Source organism: Phaethon aethereus (assembly GCF_964289735.1).
Source record: "Phaethon aethereus genome assembly, chromosome: 1".
NCBI lineage: Eukaryota > Metazoa > Chordata > Aves > Phaethontiformes > Phaethontidae > Phaethon > Phaethon aethereus.
The window spans coordinates 138372078-138392904 of record NC_138575.1 but is presented as its reverse complement, the minus strand read 5'-3'; the positions used below and the strand labels follow the sequence as shown (position 1 = coordinate 138392904).

Genomic DNA, 20827 nt, shown 5'->3' with positions numbered 1-20827 from the left:
CGTTCGGCTGAAGGTTGATTTGCCCTTCTTACAGAGAAATAACAAAGAAGGTATTTAGAGAAGAGGCTTACAATTACTGCTGCTGACAGGGTAACAGTTCAGAAGTAGGTAAGTGTTCGTAACGGGCAGGTCAGAAACTCAGAAGTTCATAGTTAGCGACACTGGGGGAGGCTCAGCACAACTGTTACGTGCGAACAACCGGCAGCCACTTTCTCCTACCTCATCTGCACCTTTATTAATTCTCAGGCTTGAAAACACGGTGTTTTCAGAGAGGATTACAGAGCTAAGTTTCAAGGTAAATATGTGTAAACACCTGTTAGGTAAGTGTTAATAATTCACAGCAAGATGTCAGCTCTCCATTAAGACATTTAAAGTGCAAAGAAAAGATTGCAAAGGGTCCTTAGAATGAAGTGAGTAACTTTCAAACAAAAGGAGTTACTTGGCCTATTGGTATTGCTCATCAAGACTTTCTTTTTGCTGCTCTTAAAATAAAAAAAGTGTTTCTGCCTAGAGTTGAAATTTGTGTACTTAAAACCATATACATAGCCTCCTTTTCCAACGACGATGCCTCTGCCTTTTCCAGCTGCAAGGGCAGCATCCCCTTCTTGTCCAGCCACCAGGACGCAGTAACCCACCACAGGGGCTGGTACCCTCACAGCCTCCACAGCTGTTCAGTAACTGGTTCATAAGGTGCACCATCCCCACGTGCTCAGCAGACCTCCGGGTAGCACCACCACTGCTCACGGGGATCAAGATCGTGAGACATCTCTTGAGAAGGGGAGTAGAACTGCCCCAGGCAAGGGGCTGACAGGGAGCCAGCCAGGTTCCAGCTGGGACAGGAGACAAGTGACGTGGTGAGGTACCACTTACAGGGGCAACAGCTGAACTTGGGTTTATGCTTCATCTCTGGGTAATCTCACACGTAAAGGGTGTTAAACTCCTTTCACAGTACGAGCATGATCCAATACGCCAGTAAGGTATAGCATGTGCTAATGAAACAAACTTAGGTACTGTAGAGATAAAAGTAGACTGATACTTTAAATTCATTTACTTTTCATTTGTTATTACTGCAGTTCCCCAGTACCTGGCACCCTCTCCTCAAGAGATTATTAGGTTAATAAAACCTGAGATTTCTTATCTTAGCCACTGTGGGACTCATGGCTGCACTACTTTGGGACCTCAGCAGATCCAGTGCAGCAGCCCTACACCACATCAGGTTCCCAGCTTAGACCACAGATCTTCACACCATGCTGCACGGGGACAAACTGATGCCTGTGGAAAGGGAGGCAGGAGACAACAAAGGTCAGTATATGCAGTATTCTATCACCTACCTCTGGCCAGGAGCTAAAGGAAGTTATATTGATACACAAATTGTCAATACAACCAGCTAGAAATCCTATGCAGACTTCTACCTTCTCAATGGCTCTGGTGATCTCCTTCCTCGCTTTTCCAACACAATGCTGCTCTACTTATATTCATCCAGAATGCTCTGAAAAGGCTGTTTGGCTTTGATGGTGTCACCTTTTTCTACATAACCTTCCACTGCATTTCAGCCTGTTATTACACCAAACATTAAGCATACCCCCACCAGCTAGTCCCACCCTCTCCATCATCCTCAGCTACTGCCTATGTTCATTCCACAACGTCAGGTCTCTGTTACCCAGTTTTGTGCACTGGGAACATCACTCCTTCTCCCCTCATTCTTGAAGAAAATATCCCTGAACGCCTGTATTACTAACCTATTATTCCCATGGCTTAAGACTCCCTAGAACTTAGTATGGGCAAAACATTTGTTTGCTGAGGACACTAAATATCACAACACAGTCCCTATACAATTCCTGGTGCAACCGTGTCTACCTGTTGTCTCTTCCGTAAAATTTCCGGAAGGAAAAAAAAATGTCTCTTGTGTTTACACAACATCTTGTACAGTGATGTCCTAACCCACAAATAGGGCACCAAGACACTACAGTAATGTAAAAATCACTTCTGCAACGCCAGGAGACCAGCGGTGCAGGGATGCCCACATGAATCCTCGGGATGTTGTGTGGATTGTCACACTGTCGGGTGCCCATTTCTGTCCCTCAAGCCCCTACAGCCGGGGAAGAAACAACAGATACTCTTATCACTCAGCTTTACTGTCTCGTCCCTAATTTGGGCATAATCCCAGTTTAAACCAGTTATCTAACAGCTAAATATAATTTCTGTAGGCTGTGTAGTTTCCAGAAATAACTAATGCTGCATCCTCTTCCCCCCATCAGGGGAACACCCAGCAGCACTTGCCAAATCCCACCCCACCCCACTGCCTTACTCAGTAGGGCCATGTGGCACGGAGACCCAGCCCTCACAGCAGACGCTTCCCATGCCATCACACCCACGGGCTCGTCTGCAGGTCTCATTTTTCAAGTCTTGTCCCTTCCCAGTGCTTCAATGAGCAGCTCCTAAGGACCAAGGCAGCTTCTAAGGACCAAGCGATCACCTGCCCACTGCTTCTGTCCCATTCTTCGCAAGGAAGTCGTAAGATACTCTAAGAAGCATCTAAGCTGTGCATAGTATAAATAAAACACATATTCTTACAGAGTGGATGTAACCCCAATCCATAGTACCAGGGGAGGAAGAAGGAAAGGGCAAAAGCTTAGTCCCTGCAGTAAAATCTGCAGCTGATCCTTTTCCAAGCTGGGAAATTAATTTCTCCCTCAATGGTCTTGAGCACTGCCTCAACTCTTTTAGTTCAAATATTTCCTAAAAAGCTGGGAAGAACAAAAGCAAAACCAGAAACAGAGTATTTCCAGAGTTATCCCAATACAAAGCATGGAAAAAAAAAATTCTTCATTTCTTCCAAATTCAGTATGTTAGATCCTTTTCTACACACTGATGTTGCGCCAGTTGAGCATAAATCACCAATTCCTCACTCTGAAGTAAAGGCAGAAGCCCTCCAGTTCTCTCCAGAGGCAAGTGACCTCCAACTATTTGATCTCACAACTGCTCACATGCCTCCTTGTTCTGGAAGCCTCTCAGTAAAAGGCATCTGGAGGAGTTTGGTAGGGACACCTAATGTCATCTGAATCGAGCATGGCGGTCCCTGGTGTGGTGGCATACGCAACTGTGGAGCTGCTGTGCGGGAATGCAAAGCAATATCCCACTGACTCACCACGCTGAGCACTGAAACACATGTCTAAGGAGCCTTAGCTCTACCCACTATGAACTTCACCCACCCTGTTTTGCAGTGTCTCATCTCCAGGAAACCACATCTCATAGCTGGGAGATGTTCCCTGACAGAACAAAGAAAGAGCTGGACAATAAAACCTCGACTTACAATAGAGATGTACATTACTAAGAAAAGGTACATTTTATATGATTTTTCTTTTCCTTGGCATTGTACGTAGAAATTTTGTCTAAGTAACATACAGCTTTTTAGTAACTTGGACTCCAGATGTGGTGAAATGGTCAAACTAACATTCTTCCACGTGGCAATGCTTCATGGAAGGGAAAGATTCAGACACAAGGAATATTTTCCATGCAAAAAAAATAACATAGCAAACATTATTTGCGAGTTTAGAAAAAGAGAAACAATGTATGTACTAAACAGATATTTTTTACAGGCAAAACATCTTGTCACAAAAATTAAATAATTCCCCTGCAGTTCATAATACCAACCGTCCCAAAGCAACTCTACTTTCCTTTTCCCTTATAATGCTCCTAAACTCTTCCCCTTCCTCTCATCAACTACTTGCAGTCTGGCTCTCCTGGGTAACTACTCCTCACAGAAGGTATGATAATGTAGAGATGCAATTCACAATTTCCCTCCTCAGGGCTTCAATTCCAGGCTTCATTAAGGCTTGCAAAGCAAATTAGAGCACTTCACCACTGCACAAAATAACCTTCACTACTAAGGCAAGCCTCAGCAACTCAACCCCTTATCCCAAAATACATATGGTACTTTGAGCGCATCAACACAACGGCTACCCCAGTTCCATCTCCCTCCGCGCTCAGTGGTCACCAGGTCCCTGTTCAGCCATCCCAGTCTTTCCCAAATCTTTCCTGCCCTTCCCAGCAGGGCTTCTCAGTCTCTCTGCGTGCAAAGGCTGGGTTATAAAATAACCAAAATAACAAAAAAAACCCCCACCTTTGGACCTGATGGGAGGTCCCATTACATTCCCCACATTCTGCTTGTTCTGTGTCCTCGACAGCTCAGCAGCTGCTTCTGCTGCACCATCATCCCTAGTCCTCAAGCCTGGAAGAAGACCCCTTCCCTTGCTCCTCTGGACCTTTATTGCTGCCTCCAAGGAACATGCCAAACAAACTCCTCTTTTTTTTTCTGCTTTCAGCCTCCTCTAGCCTTGGATTTTCTTTCAAGAGGGGTAAGCAAGCAAGCCCCTCCATAACTCCCCCTGCTTTCTGTCTTCTACAGGAATCTTCCACACTCTCCTTGGGAGCACCCTAACTAATTGTTCCCTTACAGCTTTGCTTTGATTTGCCCCAGATGTTGCCAACCATATTTCTCCTTTCCCCTTGGCTTCCACTCCATCTGTCTGAGTTAGATCCAGCACAAGAAGAGCTCCTGCTTTCCTACAAATGCTTTGGTCCTATTTTAATTAAGGGGGCTAGTCACTCTCTAGCACAGCAATATGGTTATTACATGCCTTTATCTCAACCAAAGGAGCATATTTCAAAAAACTGTAAGGAAGCCAGAAATAAATAATTCATTGCAGGAATCTCATTCTTTTCAATCGTAATTCAAGTGACATCTTAAGCTTGGCATCTTCAGCTCCAAAAAAGGTCTGTGGCTAAATCTCATGCTGAATGCTAAGTCCAAGTAGCTGGACTTGGTCCAGAAGAAGGGTCTCCAAGAGCTTGAAGCACTTAGGAAAGGTATCCTGCCACCTTGTGAAACTGTGTAGCTGCCACAACTCCAGTATGGCCATAAAGATGAGCTCATTGCTGCTCCCAATGTCTCTATTTCCAGGGCACAACAGCTCTTCAACCTGCCAAGCAATGAGTGCTCTCTCTGTTCCCTACCCCAGTCTTTGGGATTCGGCAGTCACGGTGTAAAAGCTGGTGTTTGTAGAGCACAAGCAATACCGTTCATGCCCCGTGACCTCTACCCACTCCTGCAGTAGCACCTCACTGGCTTTGCTGGGGCTGCAGCCTTTGGGATACAGGAAGGATTTCCTCCATAGAAAACAAGACAATATCCAGCTTCCAGCCAGTTTGTCAGAGAGATTCCCAAACAAGCAAGCCCTCAAGCCCAGTATCTAAACACCAGGGAGCTTTGTTTTCAAAAAACTCCCAGAGAGGAAGCTCTGATTGACAAATACAGCACTGCAGCATAGCTCCCCGAGTGTCCCCTGCAGTTATCACAGGGACAGAACGAGTTACCAAAGAACAGCAGATCTTCTCTTTTTAATTCTGGCACTTAGGCCAGACCACGTACTCTACAGCAATCAGAATTTCCATTTGCCATCTGAGTGTATAAGCTGTATGCCTCCGGATTAAAGAAAGAAACTGCGTGCATTTGGAATTTAATAATGCACTGATACAGCCTCAAGACATGTTTCTAAAAAACAAGCAGATACGCTGCCCCAAGCTAAAAACAGCAAATGATAGTAGAAGGCAAATATAATACAGCAAGGTGTGCTAACGCCCATAGTAATCACCGCAAAACAAGCACAAAAAAAACATGAACAATATTTAGAGAGACAAGTTGAAATCGCTACTGAAATGAGAAACAGCTCAAGAAGACATACGGACAAGACCTAAGACCCCTTTACTGCTAAAAAATGGTATTCAGTTGTGTGGAAGACCTCAGCATTACAGACGTGGGAAAGAAGAAGAAAGGAAGGAGGCTCTTAATTACTGTAACAGAAAGTAAGGATATAAAAGATCTAGAGTAAGATTTCAAAAACTATCTAAACAATCTAGGAGCTCAAGGTTCATCTTCACAAGTGAGTCAGAGGCTTCAGAAAATCTCATCGCTAGAGACGATGGTGAGGGCGATACAGGGAGTGCAACGCACCACGGCAACCAGTAAGGACCACGCACTGCTAGGTCCAACACCGACCTTTCATCTTACCGCACCAGAGGTGGGAGCTTCTCTGAGGGCCAGGTGGCACAGCGGGCAGAGCCAGGAAACGCACCCAGAACGGCACCTCGGGCGCAGCGCTCCCAGCAGGAAACCAGGACATCACACCACGAGTGAGACGGGGTAGGGATGCCCAAGAAGAAGTCGAAGCTCTCCTCTTCCCAGTGGCGGTGGCACTTCAGTGGCAATCCTGTTTTCCAGCCCTAATGATGTTTTACTTAGCCACTCATTTCTTATGCTGTTTTGGTCTTCCGCCCTTCCTTATCTCCTTTTATTTGAACCACATAGCTGTAATCCACAGTCACCTTTTTTCTCTTTTTATTTTCTTGTCCATTCAAGCAAAAAAGTACTTATCGAGACTGCAAAAGGTTATGACTCCGAGCCATCAAGGCTTTGTTCTACTGTGGGCAAGATCCTTCTGACAGCCCAACTTCATAGTCAATGCTGGAGGCTGCACCTGCTTGACAGAACCTCTGCCAGCTAAAGTCAGACTTGCCAAAATCGTTTCTCAAGAGCAAGGAGAAGAGACACGGGAGTTCAGATGTTGACCAACTCCAGAAGCTCAAAAAATCCCACCACTGCACTGTAAACAGCAGCAAATTATGACCTGTGCTCTTTTTAAATAGCAGCATGGAAGCATTTCGTTCAGCAAGCCAATTTGGTACCAGCTTTTTCCGGGCCGTGTGGCCCCATCTGCCTACTCCAGTTCAGTTTAGCTGTGACTGATCCCAGTTACATAACTGCACCCTTAAGCTCCTAAGTTGTAAGGTCAGTATCAGGTTAAACTCTTGCTGTGCAAAACAATATAGGCAAAGCCTGAGCTGTCCTACTGCCACACCTATTTCTCTGCGTACCTGATGCAGTTCCCAGCTCAAAGCTCGACAGGAGATTTCCTTCCCTTCTCGCATACCTCTTCAAATTTTTTCCTTCTTCTTCCGTTTCTCTCCCAGATTATTTCTACTTTGGTAATACGCTCAGGAAGATGACGAAAATGAGAGTTAGAAAAGCTAAATTGACAGGAACGCTTGCATACCATCATTTTACTGTAGCAAAATGTAGGCATTGAAGTGTTTTAGGCAGCACATCATATGGCCTGCCACGAGCACACCGAACTACCATGAAACGGGGCAGGAAAAGATAACGCTGTTTCACCAAACGTTCAGTATTTTTAAACCTCAAGTGAAATAACCCCCAAAAGCAGACCGAGCTCAGCTCCAGAGCAGGTCTGTCCCAGCAGCACGCTGCCCTGAAGGGAGATGCCTCTAGGCCCTGGGCTCCCTCGTGCTGGTCTAAGCTGGCAGGAAACCCACCTGGCAAGTAGTCACTGACGCTTCCCTGCCAAATCCCTGCTGAAGTTCAGGCTGTCTCTGCAAAACACTTGAATTTGAGAAGAGTTTGATTGGGGTATTCTTGAAATTTTACTGACGTCTTTAAAAAAATCGCTTTCTCTGGCTTTCTCTGTATTTGTGAGACACCAGCAGTGTAGCTGCAGTGTAATGCTGGGGTATGCCTCGCGGAGTATGGCACAGCAACAGCTTCGGACAACGATGCAGGGAAAGAAATCACCCTTCTTGTAAGCCTGCTTCGGCCGGAGACGCTGAAGAAACGCTGGAGAGCACTGTACTTTCTCCAGTAACCCGGCAACTTCTGTTCCGTCGAAGGCCTGTTGTAGCACAAGGGAAGACAGCAGAGTTTTCGTTCTACTGTGGGAAGAAATGATACTCGGAGTCACAGCATCACAGGAAAAATTAGGTCAGAAAGGACCTCTGGAGGTCATCTGGTCCAATCTCCTGCTCAAAGCAGCGCCAGCTTCAAAATTTGATCAGGTTCCTTGGGGCCTTGCCCTGCCAAGGGTTGAAAATTTCCAAGGACAGACATTCCAGAGCCTCTCTGGGCAACCCATTTCAATACTTAACCACTCCTGCTGTGAATGGTTTTTCCTACTCAAAATTCCTCTTGAAGCAACTTGTGACTGTGATTGTGCAACTCTGACAACACCCAGCTCCAGCTTGTCCTTAGTCCCCATGTAGGTAGTAAAAGTGGAATTACACCCCCCTTTATTATTCTCCAGGCTGAAACAAATCTCAGCCTTTCCTTGCGCATTAGGAGTCTCACCCTCTAACTGTCTTGATGGCTTGCTCCAGTATGTCAACATCTCCCTTGTACAAAGGAGCCCAGGCTTGGACTCACAAGGGCAAAGTCACTTTCCCTGGCCTGCTGGTCACCTTTTTGCTCAAACAACCCAGTATGCTGGTGTCCTGTTCTCCACCTTACGCACCTTCCATTGCTCACTAACTTACCTAACTGGTTTGCCTCTGATCCATGTGAAGTGGTGTAATTCAGCTGCATTTGGGCTAAAAAATGGGCGGGAGGCTCTGTTCTGTAGTTCACTCCAAGAAAGAAGAGTGTGCTCCTCTGTCACATTCGCTCTGCCTCTGTTGAGGAGAGGTTTATGCAACAGAAAGGTTCCATCTGCACCTTGACGGAGCATGGAAGTGGTACGCGCTCAGACCTCAAGCAGAGAAAAGGATCAAGAAGCATTTTGGACAGTGTACCAGAGATTTTTCAAACATGCAAGATTACCAATGTAGATCTTACTAATTATTCTACTAAAAAGTTGCTTTAAAACCCTCCGTACATGTTGACTGCAAATTACATGACATACCTTTAGTGAACATAGAATTAAGGCACATTATCCCTGAGAAAAGTAAAACTTCTAATTGTGTTTATCTAAGTACTGTGGCCGCCTCATTCTCCCAGCTGGCTATGGTTTGGTACCTGCTCTCTGGCACGGTCCACTTTGTATATCGTTTGCGAATACACTGTCCCTTCTAAAGACCTACAAGATGTATCCCCATGGTGCGCCGCTACAAGAGCTGTCACTAGATGCAGAGACACGAACACATGCTTGAGAAACAGTAGTGAAGCAATGAGCAAAGGCACACCATATTTTGTCAGCAGGAATGTTATGAAATAGCCACAAGAAAACTCAACCATGTTGTTCTAATTTAGGGTAGAGTAGATAGGGTCTTCTTTTGGAGCATGAAAATGTAATCTATCCCAGTCTCTCTTTTCCCGCCGCCCCTTTCAAATAACAGCCTGCCCCCTCATCCACAATAAATTAACAGCTAAACATAGCTGACTTCCAACCAGGATGTTATGAGGATTTAGCCTTCCTATAGACCCATACACTTACAAAAGAAATTGTGGTAATGAGATCGAGATCAAAATATTGCCCAGAATCCTTTAAAAAACGAGGGCAGGGAAAAGAGAAGAGGGATTTCTTTATGATATAAAGAAGTATAAATGATCAGAACAACACGATTTGAGAAGTTATAGCAGATGCGTTAATCCGCGTTCTTTAGCTTCAGATTCTCCCATTTAACGTTAAGTGTCAGCTTGTCCCAGAGCTTGAAGACACTGTGTAAAGAATGACTGCGTATCTTCTAAAAACAGAAGTTGGTGAGATCTCTGGGACAGTTTGCCCAAAGACTCTATTGTGCCTAAACTCTTATGGGAATGCAATTCAGAAAGGTTTATTCAATAAATTTAAAGAAATACCTCCTACGGGAAGCAAAAGACATAACAGAATGAAAAACATTTCCTGTAGGAGGAATATTTTTAGACTTATAGAGAGAGAGGCAAATGAAAACTGAACAGAGCACTGCCAACTGGTTTCTCACCACATTACTCTCAGTAGGGTGCAACTCAACTGAAATTACCCTTTAGAGAAAAAAAGAAAAAGACAGTGCTCAAAAACTATCTTGTCATATTACAACAGTGGCAGAAAACAAAGGGATAAAGCAAATAAAACCTGAAAATAGCAATGGAAATATTGTATTAGTCTTCCTCTTACAAAATCAGTCATAGATGTTCAGTGGAGGTACAGTCCCATCACTGAAAATCAAATCCAGGAAGCCAGTCCTTTGGAGAAGAATGACTCTGAGGCAGGGCAGAAGAAATCTTAATCACACTATAAAAAAATTAGTATTTCATTTGTTAGCAAAGTCTGTATCATACTCTGTACTTTGCTGAAACCTATTTTGTCCATTTATGAGACAACCCATTTACAAGAACAAAGGGACGCATTAACATTTGACTTGGCCAACCCAAATAATAGGCTACAGCTACAGCAAAGCAGCTTTTTCTTAGAATGAACTTCAGGTGATGAAAGCAAGAAAAAGCACATTATCTTCCTTTTTAATGTTTGGCATGGAGGATAACTGAAGAAATACCTAGCAAGGACAACTAGAACTTGATAAAAGACAAGTCCAACCTGAAAAGGTCCGAGTGCATGGAACAGGAACTCATAAATGAACAAGGGACAAAACAGAAAAGCAAGATCTACCCAAAGTAGGTTCTCAGCAGCCACAGGTAGTTTCTGTATGGGACTGAGTGCTCGTGTGATTCCTCACGAAGTGCAACGCTCAAAAATCTCTTTTCAACCTTCTGCTGTCAAAGAGTCCTCATGGAGAAATACCATAAATCAGAAGGGCTTCTCTTTGAGAGGATACACAAGAGAGCAAGTAGGAAGATCCAGAAAAGACAGTTCTGGTTTCACAACTTGGGAGGCTGATGCAAGCTGTTCCCATAGCCAGGACTGTGAGGACGATGACCCAGGGATAAGAGCTTTAGGGTGGGAAACTGGTGTTTGTATTTACGGGCCAGAGACACAGTACCTAACCCACTTAGCTCCAAAAACACAAACATGCGGTACCCAACATCTGGTTCCAGTATGACAATGTGGTGAGCGTCAAGCACTGGAAGCTCATCAAATCCTTCAAAAACACTCTTAACTCTCTCAGGGATTTAATAACTGCTTGCTGACAAGCGGGGTGGAACAGACGTGTAACTTGAAATAGCCAGTCTGTACGCATCTAGGAAAAGCTGAAACTCAACCAGAAAGCCTGCACATACATTTCCATTGATACGTATTATTGCTACAGGATAAGAGTACACAAAAATAATATAAATTATTCTGAACAAACACAGCTTAAAAATCTGCACAAAAGAACCAGAGAATCAGAGAATAGTTTGGGTTGGAAGGGACGTTTTAAGGTCACCTAGTCCAACCCCCCTGCAGTGAGAAGGGACATCTTCAACTAGATCAGGTTGCTCAGAGCCCCGTCCAACCTGACCTGCAATGTTGCCAGGGATGGGGCATCTACCACCTCTCTGGGCAACCTGGGCCAGGGTTTCACCACCCTCATTGTGAAACATTTCTTCCCTAGATCTAGTTGAAATCTACCCTCTTCTAGTTTAAAACTGTTACCCCTTGTCCTATCGCTACAGGCCCTGCTAAAAAGTCTGTCCCCATCTTTCTTATAAGCCCCCTTCAAGTACTGGAAGGCTGCAAGAAGGTCTCCCCAGAGCCTTCTCTTCTCCAGGCTGAACAACCCCACCTCTCTCAGCCTGGCCTCACAGGAGAGCTGTTACATCCCTCTGATCATTGTTGTGGCCCTCCTCTGCACCTGCTCCAACAGGTCCATGTCTTTCCTGTGCTGAGGGCTCCAGAGCTGGACGCAGGACCCCAGGTGGGGTCTCATCAGAGCAGAGCAGAGGGGCAGCACCACATCCCTTGACCTTCTGGCCACGCTGCTTTGGATGCATCCAACAAGACAGATACAAAAATACAATAGATGCAAAAGTTTTAAAGTGAGGTGAAGTAAGTAAAATTCCTAGGACTGAATCATAACTAAAGGCTTTGCTCCCTATCTGATCCTGTTTTGAGTAGTAGTATTCACCCGTCAAAAGTAAAGCACCCACTTGAGGGCTCTGTCAGATTGAAGTCTGAGAGTTCAATACCTTGCAAAATTGGGCGATGAGTCACGATGTCAAATTCCAATGAAGTTGGAAACTTGCCCTTACCTCCTTAATGCCCCCCTTCCAGTTTCTGTAAGTTGAATGGAGTATTTGGCCTGTTCTCCCACCAACTCACACACCTGGTTCAGTTAAAAACCAGTGTAGCCTAGGATGTACAAAAGCTACGTTTTAAAACATCAGCTTAATTCCAGTGACCCTCACTTCTCAAATCCTATGCCACATAGCCAGAAAATCAAATATGAGTAGCATTATATCACATTTAATGAGACTAAGATAGTATTTCCATTATAACCTTAATTTTTATTACCTTTTACGTTAAGATTTCAGCTCTGAAACTCTGACACTGATACGATCTAGTTACTACTATACCAGCATGAGTATTCAGCCCTACTTGCTCACAACTCCCTGCTGGTTTCCCTGGTTTCCATTATAATATTTACATCTGGAAGGTAAAAAAAAAAACAACACACACTTAATACCTATATGCTTATGCAGCCACAACACCCCAGAAGAATAAAGAGAGACTCCTGAAAAGTTCCCCACCTGCAAATTGTTACCACTTCAGTTCTTGTCATACAAAAGAGTTTGCAAAGCTAAACGTGCCGCAACCCCATCATGAAGTCAAGACAGCAGTCTGAGTTGTTGATATTTTAGAGGCTGCTCAAAATTACTCTTCAGTCTCATCTCTATTTTCACAAGTTCCTTTCCCATTACTTAAGCAATGCACACTCGGGGAGAATTCTGTCGGTCCTAGCTGTCAACTCCCATATTTTCACCAAATGTCTTCAGACGTAATTTAGTTGGGAATGGGAAGAGCGCATTTGCCAAATGCAGAAATGTTGAATATATTTAGTTACTTTTAATGGCATTCCTCTTCATATGAGACCCACAACATTTCTGCCCACCAAATTTTGCCATCATAGAACTCCTACAGCATTGACTGGGATGGACTTAGGCTGAAACTAATCTGTGCATCTAGTGGTTTAGGGTGTCTTATGGAAGAAAAATAAAGCAAAACAGTTCAGTGGTAAATATCACACGCAGTTTTTTAAATGCAAAGTTAATTACAAAAAAAAAAAACAAACAAACCTTCCAAAATACAGTTCTGACATAACTCATTAAACCACCCCCCTCAAAGGGAAAAATGCAAGTTAGCGATTTTGGGGATGGAGGAGTGTCCAGTTTTTTAAATGTCTGGAGGAAGACCAAAAAAACAAGGTGCCAAAAGGCCGTTTAAACATGCTAGACCCCCATTTTGCTTCCTGGACAGTTAATCAGGAATATGTTCAAACCTCTCTTCCATCCATATAGAAAAAAAGTCTGGGTTAGGTATCAAGATCCTTAAGGATAACTATAACAGACACCGAGCTCACACTTCAGCTAATACGGCTCTTCAGAGATCATTATGGCAAAAAGATCAACTAGAGCTGATGGCAATTTAGTACAGTTCCTGTGAAACGTGTGTCCTTCCCAAAGACAGACAAATTTTCCATCTGATGAGGAAACAATTCTAGAGCATCTCATCATAACAAGCCACACAATAAACACAGGCAAATGCAGAAGCAATGAAGTCAAAAGCATGAGGCCAGGAGCTCAGGGAAGGTAAAGTCTGTAAGACTATGGCAACTGGAGAGTAATAAATAATAAGCAATAAAGATAAATAATAAATAAGAAAAAATAATAAAAAATAAGCAATAAAATAAATAATAAGCAATAAAGAATCACAAGAGACTAAGTGTTGAGGAGGTATTCCATTAAAATATTTGCATGCCTAGTGTTAAATTAGTTTATTAGGGAGTACTGACCTTTAGACGATGTGAACTATTGCAGCCTTCAGTGGTAGAGCCTTATCCCCAGTTCCAAGTGCAGCCTTTGCTTTTACACTTCGAAAGCTTCAGCTTAGCCCCTGGTTTGACAAACATGCTGTCACATCAGCACCACCTGAAGTGCAATGCCCAGTGAAAACTGGGGAAAGGGTGTCTTCACTTGTGTATCTCACGCTAGGTCTTTTGAAAGCGATGCAGCATATATACTTCTAGTTCACGTTATCTTCATGCATTCTAACAAATAGGAGAAAACTGCCTTCTTTCCCTCTTTTTGTAGGTAACCTACAATTTTCAGACTATGCATCAGTCCTTGCTTACAAGTTGAATAGAGGAAGGAAAAGTAAAGAAAACCTCTGCCTTCTCTGCATTTACACTGAACAGGTTCGGCTCCTGCAAACTTCATTATGTGACTGGTCCTTTCTCTCTCCCAAACAACTTGTCCCACTAACCTCAAAGACAAATACTCCTCTGAAGCACCTGAAGATAGATATTATCCACATGGCAATGTGACCCCGTGGTTTGCCCAATTTTTAAGAATTTTGCTTTACCCTTTATCTCTGAAAGTATTTTTCATGTATGCCCTTCCATCAGCATAGTTTTGAAGCAGAAAGTAAGATATCCACTTGCAGCAACTTAGAAAAATGGAGTTAAAATTAATTTGCAAAAAACAGTGATGCTCAGGGGCAAACTCTGGCAAGCAAGGAGTTATGGAAAGAGGGAATCCAAGGCCGCCTTCCAAATGGATTTAAACTCTAAAAGTATCAAGTGAATGTACGGAAGCTGACTTCCCAGGGCAATATGCTTCACATCCAACATCCAGCTGAAATTGGTGTTGCAAGCGTTGACTACTTCCGACAGCATGCCCTAAATTATCACTCCATATGACTCAAACAGAAGTTATAAAACAATTTATCTAAACTAATGTCGTTCTGATATTGCAGATGAGCATCTCCAACATCCTTGCAGCTAGCCACACCTTCGCCGGCCGGCGGCTCAGAAGAACACCAGAACTCCTGGCTTCTCCCCCAAAACATGCTGAGGAACCAGGGTGACCTTCCCTCCCGCACAAGGGGAAACCCCTCGCCCCGCTGTGCTCGACAGACAGCCTCCCTGGGCAAGCGAGCAGGTCGATCGCGGGCTGCGCCAGGAGGAGGAAGAAGGGAGGAAGGGCTGATCCCAGAGCCCGCAGCAACCCGACCGCGCTGAGGAGCGAGCTGCAAACTCACGACGGTGCCTCCTGCTTCCCGGCGGCCAGGCACGCTGCAGACGTTTCGCTACCATTACTTTAAAAACAGCTCTCCCCCAAAAGGAGCGTATCAGTTGGAGATGTTGAAGTCTAGTTAGCCAGTAACACAGGCAGTATGATGGCAAAATAATCAGGCTGTGTAAGTTTGAGTGTGTAGATTTGGTTTATCATAACAGAGAGATTACACAGATACATTCACATGATTTGCCGTATTTGTTATACGCATGCTGTGGCTTTCGATTGCCGTCTTTAAGGACAAAAAAATAAGCAGAAGAATTAACACAATATGAGACTTCACGCAGATCTATTCATTCTGATTTTTCACCCGGCAAACATATTCCAGTCACTGTAAAACACTTGCATCCTTAACTTGTACAGGGCTGCTCACATACTTAAGCATGGATTTATGGCTAAATGTTAGCAGAATCAAGGCATTAAGGTATCTCTACATATTTTTACCACCTTTTCCTATGATATTTAGTTTAGAGTCACTTAACCTTCTGAAACACTTAATGAAAGAATAATAGTCACAACAGACTTGATTTTGTACGTGAAAGTGAATTTTCTTCAAGGAAAATGGCTTAAATGGGCAGCTGAGATCTGATGGGAACTGAGGATGAATGCTTTTTTCCTTTGTCAAAAATCCCCCTCTGCTTTGCCCTGCTGAAACTGCTGGAAATCTTTGATTTCCACAGACCGAGAAACAGGTTTTTTATTTAAGCAGCTTATACAAGAGCAGATAATAGAAAGGGGAAAGAATTAGTGATGCAAACCTCTACTAGAAATAATCTTTACAATTGTCAAATGTTCTTATAAATAAAACTACACATCAATAAAGAAGAGCCAGATCACCTGGCAGTGACAGACACCTCTGTCAGATGATGCTTCACATCCAAAAATCTGTGGATCTAAGAACACGGGCCTAGCACCTTTCTTTGTGTAAAGCGTTTAGGTGTGACCTGCTTCTGAAACTGGAAATCCCCTGTGCACCCTGGCGTTCCATTAAAAATTATTCATGAATGGCCACGTGAACTGAGTAGCAACCTTTCCATCCCTAGGCCAGTAAACAGGGTCGTGGTATAAAATGCTGAAGTCAAAGAACTTAAAAAAAAAAAAGTAAAACAAACAATCCATCCTTCTCCTGGCCTCATATCCAAGCAGTTATGGGCATTTGCCCCTCACTACAAGAAGGATGTTGAGGTGCTGGAGCGTGTCCAGAGAAGGGCAAGGAAGCTGGTGAGGGGTCTGGAGAACAAGTCTTATGAGGAGCGGCTGAGGGAACTGGGGTTGTTCAGTCTGGAGAAGAGGAGGCTGAGGGGAGACCTTGTCGCTCTCTACAACTACCTGAAAGGGGGCTGTGGTGAGGTGGGTGTTGGTCTCTTCTCCCAAGTAACTAGTGATAGGACGAAAGGAAATGGCCTCAAGTTGCGCCAAGGGAGGTTTAAACTTAATATTAGGAAAAAATTCTTTACTGAAAGAGGGTTCAAACATTGGAATAGGCTGCCCAGGGAGGTGGTGGAGTCACCATCTCTGGAAGTGTTCAAAAAATGTGTAGACGTGGCACTTCGGGACATGGTTTAGCGGGTATCGTGGTGTTGGGTTGACGGTTGGACTTGATGATCTTAAAGGTCTTTTCCAACATTGATGATTCTGTGATTCTGTGATTCATTTTGGCCTCATATACCGAAATCACAGGTCAGCTGGTAAGGGAGCGCTCGGTGCACGCTTTAAAATCTGAATACAGCTGGGCCAGGTGATGCTACCCTGCGCCTCTGAAGCACCGCGCTGCGCAGGGCGGGATTGGCACAGCTCGCGCCCCAGTGCCTGCTGCAAACCGCATCTTCACCGCGCCTCTCTAGACGCCACCACACAGATCCAGCTCGGGACGGGTGAAGGAGGTCCTGCTCAGAAGTTGTTATTTTGGGGGGTTCTAAAGAGAAAATCTCCATGACGTTTTTACTTCTCTTTACCGCTTTAGTGCATGACCTCATTGCTCACACAGTGGCTTTATTTTCCAAAAAGTGCAATTATACTGAAGACGTTAGAATGAAGGCAAAGAAAACAGGTTTTGTAACGAGTATCTTTTTTATTCCCCAGCTAATAACACTCAGACCAAAACCTTCCATGGTCATTTTCAGCTTGCAATCATCTATTCAGTTGTCTTTTACAACCGAGTAAAATCACTGTCATGATGAACTTCATTTTTTGAATTGGAAAATAAACGACAGATTTCCTATTGAGAATACAATAGTTTTGATAATGAGACCTTTTGAAGTCACACTACTATAAATTTTTGTTTCCTTTCCTCCCAGTAACGTGTTTTTTTCACCTCCTCAAGCACACTTGCTTTGCCACAGCTAGGGTGAAGCCCCAGAGAAAGAGAATCCTTCCCTTCCTAAAAACTGAACAAGTCCTTTTCCAATGAAAACTAAGTAGGAAGCAAGCAACTAAATCGTTTATGAACAATGCTGGTTTACAATAAAACCAAACTGAATGAACACTAGGGTGCAATAAGAGGGGGAATAGATCAGAATCACCTATGTACAGTTTCATTCAAAATATAGATTAAAACCATTTATACATGCCATTGCCGATAGTTATAACTAAGTTAATATTTATATAACACCTTGCAAATAGAACCTCTGAAACCAGCAGGTATCGGGCTATACGTCAACAGACGTACAATGCCACAAATTCACAGTGACGACGCTGACCCGCCGCGGGAGCCCGGCTTTCAGGCGCAGCACGCCCCGCTCCTGCGTCACAGCCCCACCGCCGTGACTGCTGGGACAACCACTGTGACAGCACCTGTGCCCAACTGAGGGCTCGTGGAGGGAGGTGGCCCAGCCACCGGCCCAGCCCAGAGATGGGGACTCAGCACAGAGACACAGACAGTCACTTGTCGCGACAGCGCTGGGCTCAGGCATTCCCAGCAGAATCACATGTTGGGGTTTTTTCCTAATGTAAAGGTGATCATTTTTTTTAAACTATACTCACACTTATGCCTCAGCAACAGGAAAGATGCCTCCAAAATACAAGACCACACTTTGTTGAACACCCATTTCTTAAATGTGTGAAAGAGACTTACCCAGGTTCAAATGCCAAGTAAACAATTTGTCAGAGAACAGCGCTGTATCATCACATGAAACTGCACTGAGTCAAATTTAACTACAAATTACATCACTATACTGCAATCATGTTGTTAGTAACATAATGCACCCCACAAAACAAGGTCTGACTATTTGAAAATGCTATATACACACCAAATTAGGAAAAAAATCATACTCTCGCATTTGCAGTCTGAAGATGCGCTGTGCTACATGGTTTGACAACATACAGACCTTAAAAAAACGCCCCAGGTGTCCGACACCTTCACACGGATTCAGGGAAAACAAGGAGACCTGCTTACATTTGCAGATCAGAGACCACAGTCTGAGTCACGGACGCAGTTGGGAAACTGTGCAAGAAATCTTACGTATCTTATACTTTTTGATGTTCCTTATCAAATTATAAGTGGATAAGCAGCCAACTTAGCCTTAATTTTGTGTGAGCATCTAAAGGTCATTACCCACTGTCTCACTGGAGGTTTTCTGTCACTGACACTGCAACTCCCACAAAGTTCTTTGTAATCCTGAATTTTTAACTATCTTAAAACCGGAGCATCAAGATGAAATGCTGCTAAGAGTCACTTGTGATCACCTCCAGAAACAATGGGGCTCTTCTGTCAATTGATCTAGTTAGTATTGCCTATTTGTAATAAATACATCTCAAAGGGAAATGGAAAGAAAAGGAAAAGGCTGCCTTCAGACCCCAACCCAGAAGCTCCAGGAGACACTACAAAATAGTTAAGCAGGAAACCTCATCGCCACAAACAGGCTGGGGGATTTCTTCAAACAAAAAAAATTTCTTCTCCTCCTTCTTACAAAGGCCTGTGCATAACCAACTCGCCGAGCAATCGCCATCAAGAAACACTGCCACATTCTTTGCATACATTCGTCCACATGGTATGGCATCTGCAGCCCAACATCGACGACATCCAAGCGAAACGAATAAATATTTGCATTGCAAAGTAGGATTTGTCTTGGAATACGCTCGCTCCTCATGTGGTTTTGACACATGTGCATTGTCAAATAAATCACAGCTCACTGGGTGCGCACATTAAAAATAATTTGTCTATCCTGTTAGAAGCCATCGCGTACTTCAGTTTACGAGGTGTGAAATTGGGAGGGGAAGGTTTTAGGGGCCCGGGACAACTCTACACGGAGCCCGTCGAGGAAACATCAAAAGCCGCCGCCCGGCCCACCGACGCCGCGGATCCCCGCGCCCGGCGCTAAGCCCCGTCCCTGTTTCCCACGGCGGCCTCGACGTCACGGCCCTCCCGCGGACACGCACGGGGCCGCGCCGCGCACCCACCACCGAGGCGGAGAGGGGCGGGGGGGGGGGGGCAGTGGGCGCCCCGGCGGGGCCGCCCCGTCCCGGCGACCGTCGGCTGGCGGGCGGCCCTACCTCGGATTTCCACACGACGTAGGCGGCGGGGCGAGGCCCGGGCGGCGAGGGCTGCCCTTTCCTCTGCTGCAGCCAGCGCCGGGGCGAGGAGAAGATGCTGTTGGCGGGGCCGCTCAGCGCCGAGGCCGAGGGGCTGCGGGCCAGGAAGGGCAGCTCCCAGCCGGGGCTCCGCTTCCCGCGGGGGCTCTCCTCGTCGAAGAGGCCGCTGCCCGGCGGCGAGCGCTCCAGCGGGGTGCTGGGGGTGGAGAAGGAGGCGCCGGGGGGCGGCAGGGGGCCCCGAAGGCCGCGGCGCTCCCCCGGGGGGCTGCCGGCTGTCCGCGCCCGCGGCGCCCGGCCCGCGCCGTCGCCGTCCTCCCGGCCGCCGCCGATGATGGCGGGGTCGAGGCTGCGCGTCTGGCGGAGCCTCCGCTTGGAGAGGCTCTTGGCGGCAGCGGGGGCGGCGGCGGCCGGGGAGGAGCAGGAGAAGACGCTGCTCAGCAGGCTCTGCGCCGACATCGCGGCGGGCGCTGCCCCAGGGGCTGCCGGGGGTCCCGGCCTGCCTGCCTCTCGCCCGCAGTCCCCGACGCGGCACTCGGGGCGTCCCCCGCGCCCGGGCTCAGCCCCCGGCGGCGCGGCCCGACGGCGGCACCGCGGGGCTCATGGCGGCGTCCGGCACTGGGGCTGCTCCGGGGCTGCCGCCGCCGCCGCCGCGGTCACTTTGCTGGGAGGGAGGGGAAAAAAAAAAAAAAGTTATGAGGGAAAAGGGGAGGGAAGGAGGCAGCAGCCGAGCTTTTATCTCGGCTCGCCGTAGTCTGCCAGAGTCACTCCTCCCTCGGCCGCGATGCGCACGGGAGCCACTCGCCGCCCCCCCCCCCCCCCCCCGCCTCGGGTCCCCGGCTGGAGGGGCCCGCCTGCCTCCCCTCGAGGCGGGGAGGGCCGGTCCCGGTGTCGCCTGCACCCCGGCACCGCCGCGGTGCGCCCACGTCGGGGGCGCGGCGGCCGGCAGCACCGCCGCGGTGCGGCGGGAACCGGGGCTGTGGCTCCCGGCCCGAGGCGGCCCCGACGGGGGGCGGTGGCCGCAGCTGCGCCGTTGCGGTTGCGTTTTGGGGAGAAATCGAGAAGGGAGGGTCAGTTGTTTTTCGGGGCGATCGTTCCGGAGGCGCAGCCGGGGGAAGTCCCAACCTGACCCGGCCGAGCCCAGCGTGCACTGGGTTGCTGCTTTGTGGGACCCCCATGTCCTCCCCCTCCGTGTTGGGGGGAGCTGGTGCCTTCAGGGAAAACTCACGGGGTGCTTGAGGTGGTCTGCAGGGCGACCCGAACCAGGTCTTCAGCGAAGCTCGACCGGTAATTACTTTCTGACCCAAGTCT

At 46.4% G+C, this 20827-nt stretch overlaps 1 protein-coding gene across 1 annotated transcript in view; it reads right to left on the bottom strand.

Moving 5' to 3' along the window:
• ARHGAP6 (Rho GTPase activating protein 6) overlaps window positions 1-20575 on the bottom strand; it is a 346729-nt gene extending 326154 nt beyond the window's left edge. Inside the window, exon 1 of the mRNA XM_082003267.1 lies at window positions 19481-20575. Coding sequence (XP_081859393.1) covers window positions 19481-19975 — 495 coding nt within the window. The 5' untranslated portion in view covers window positions 19976-20575. The remainder of the gene's footprint in view (window positions 1-19480) is intronic.
• Window positions 20576-20827: the final 252 nt, after the last annotated feature.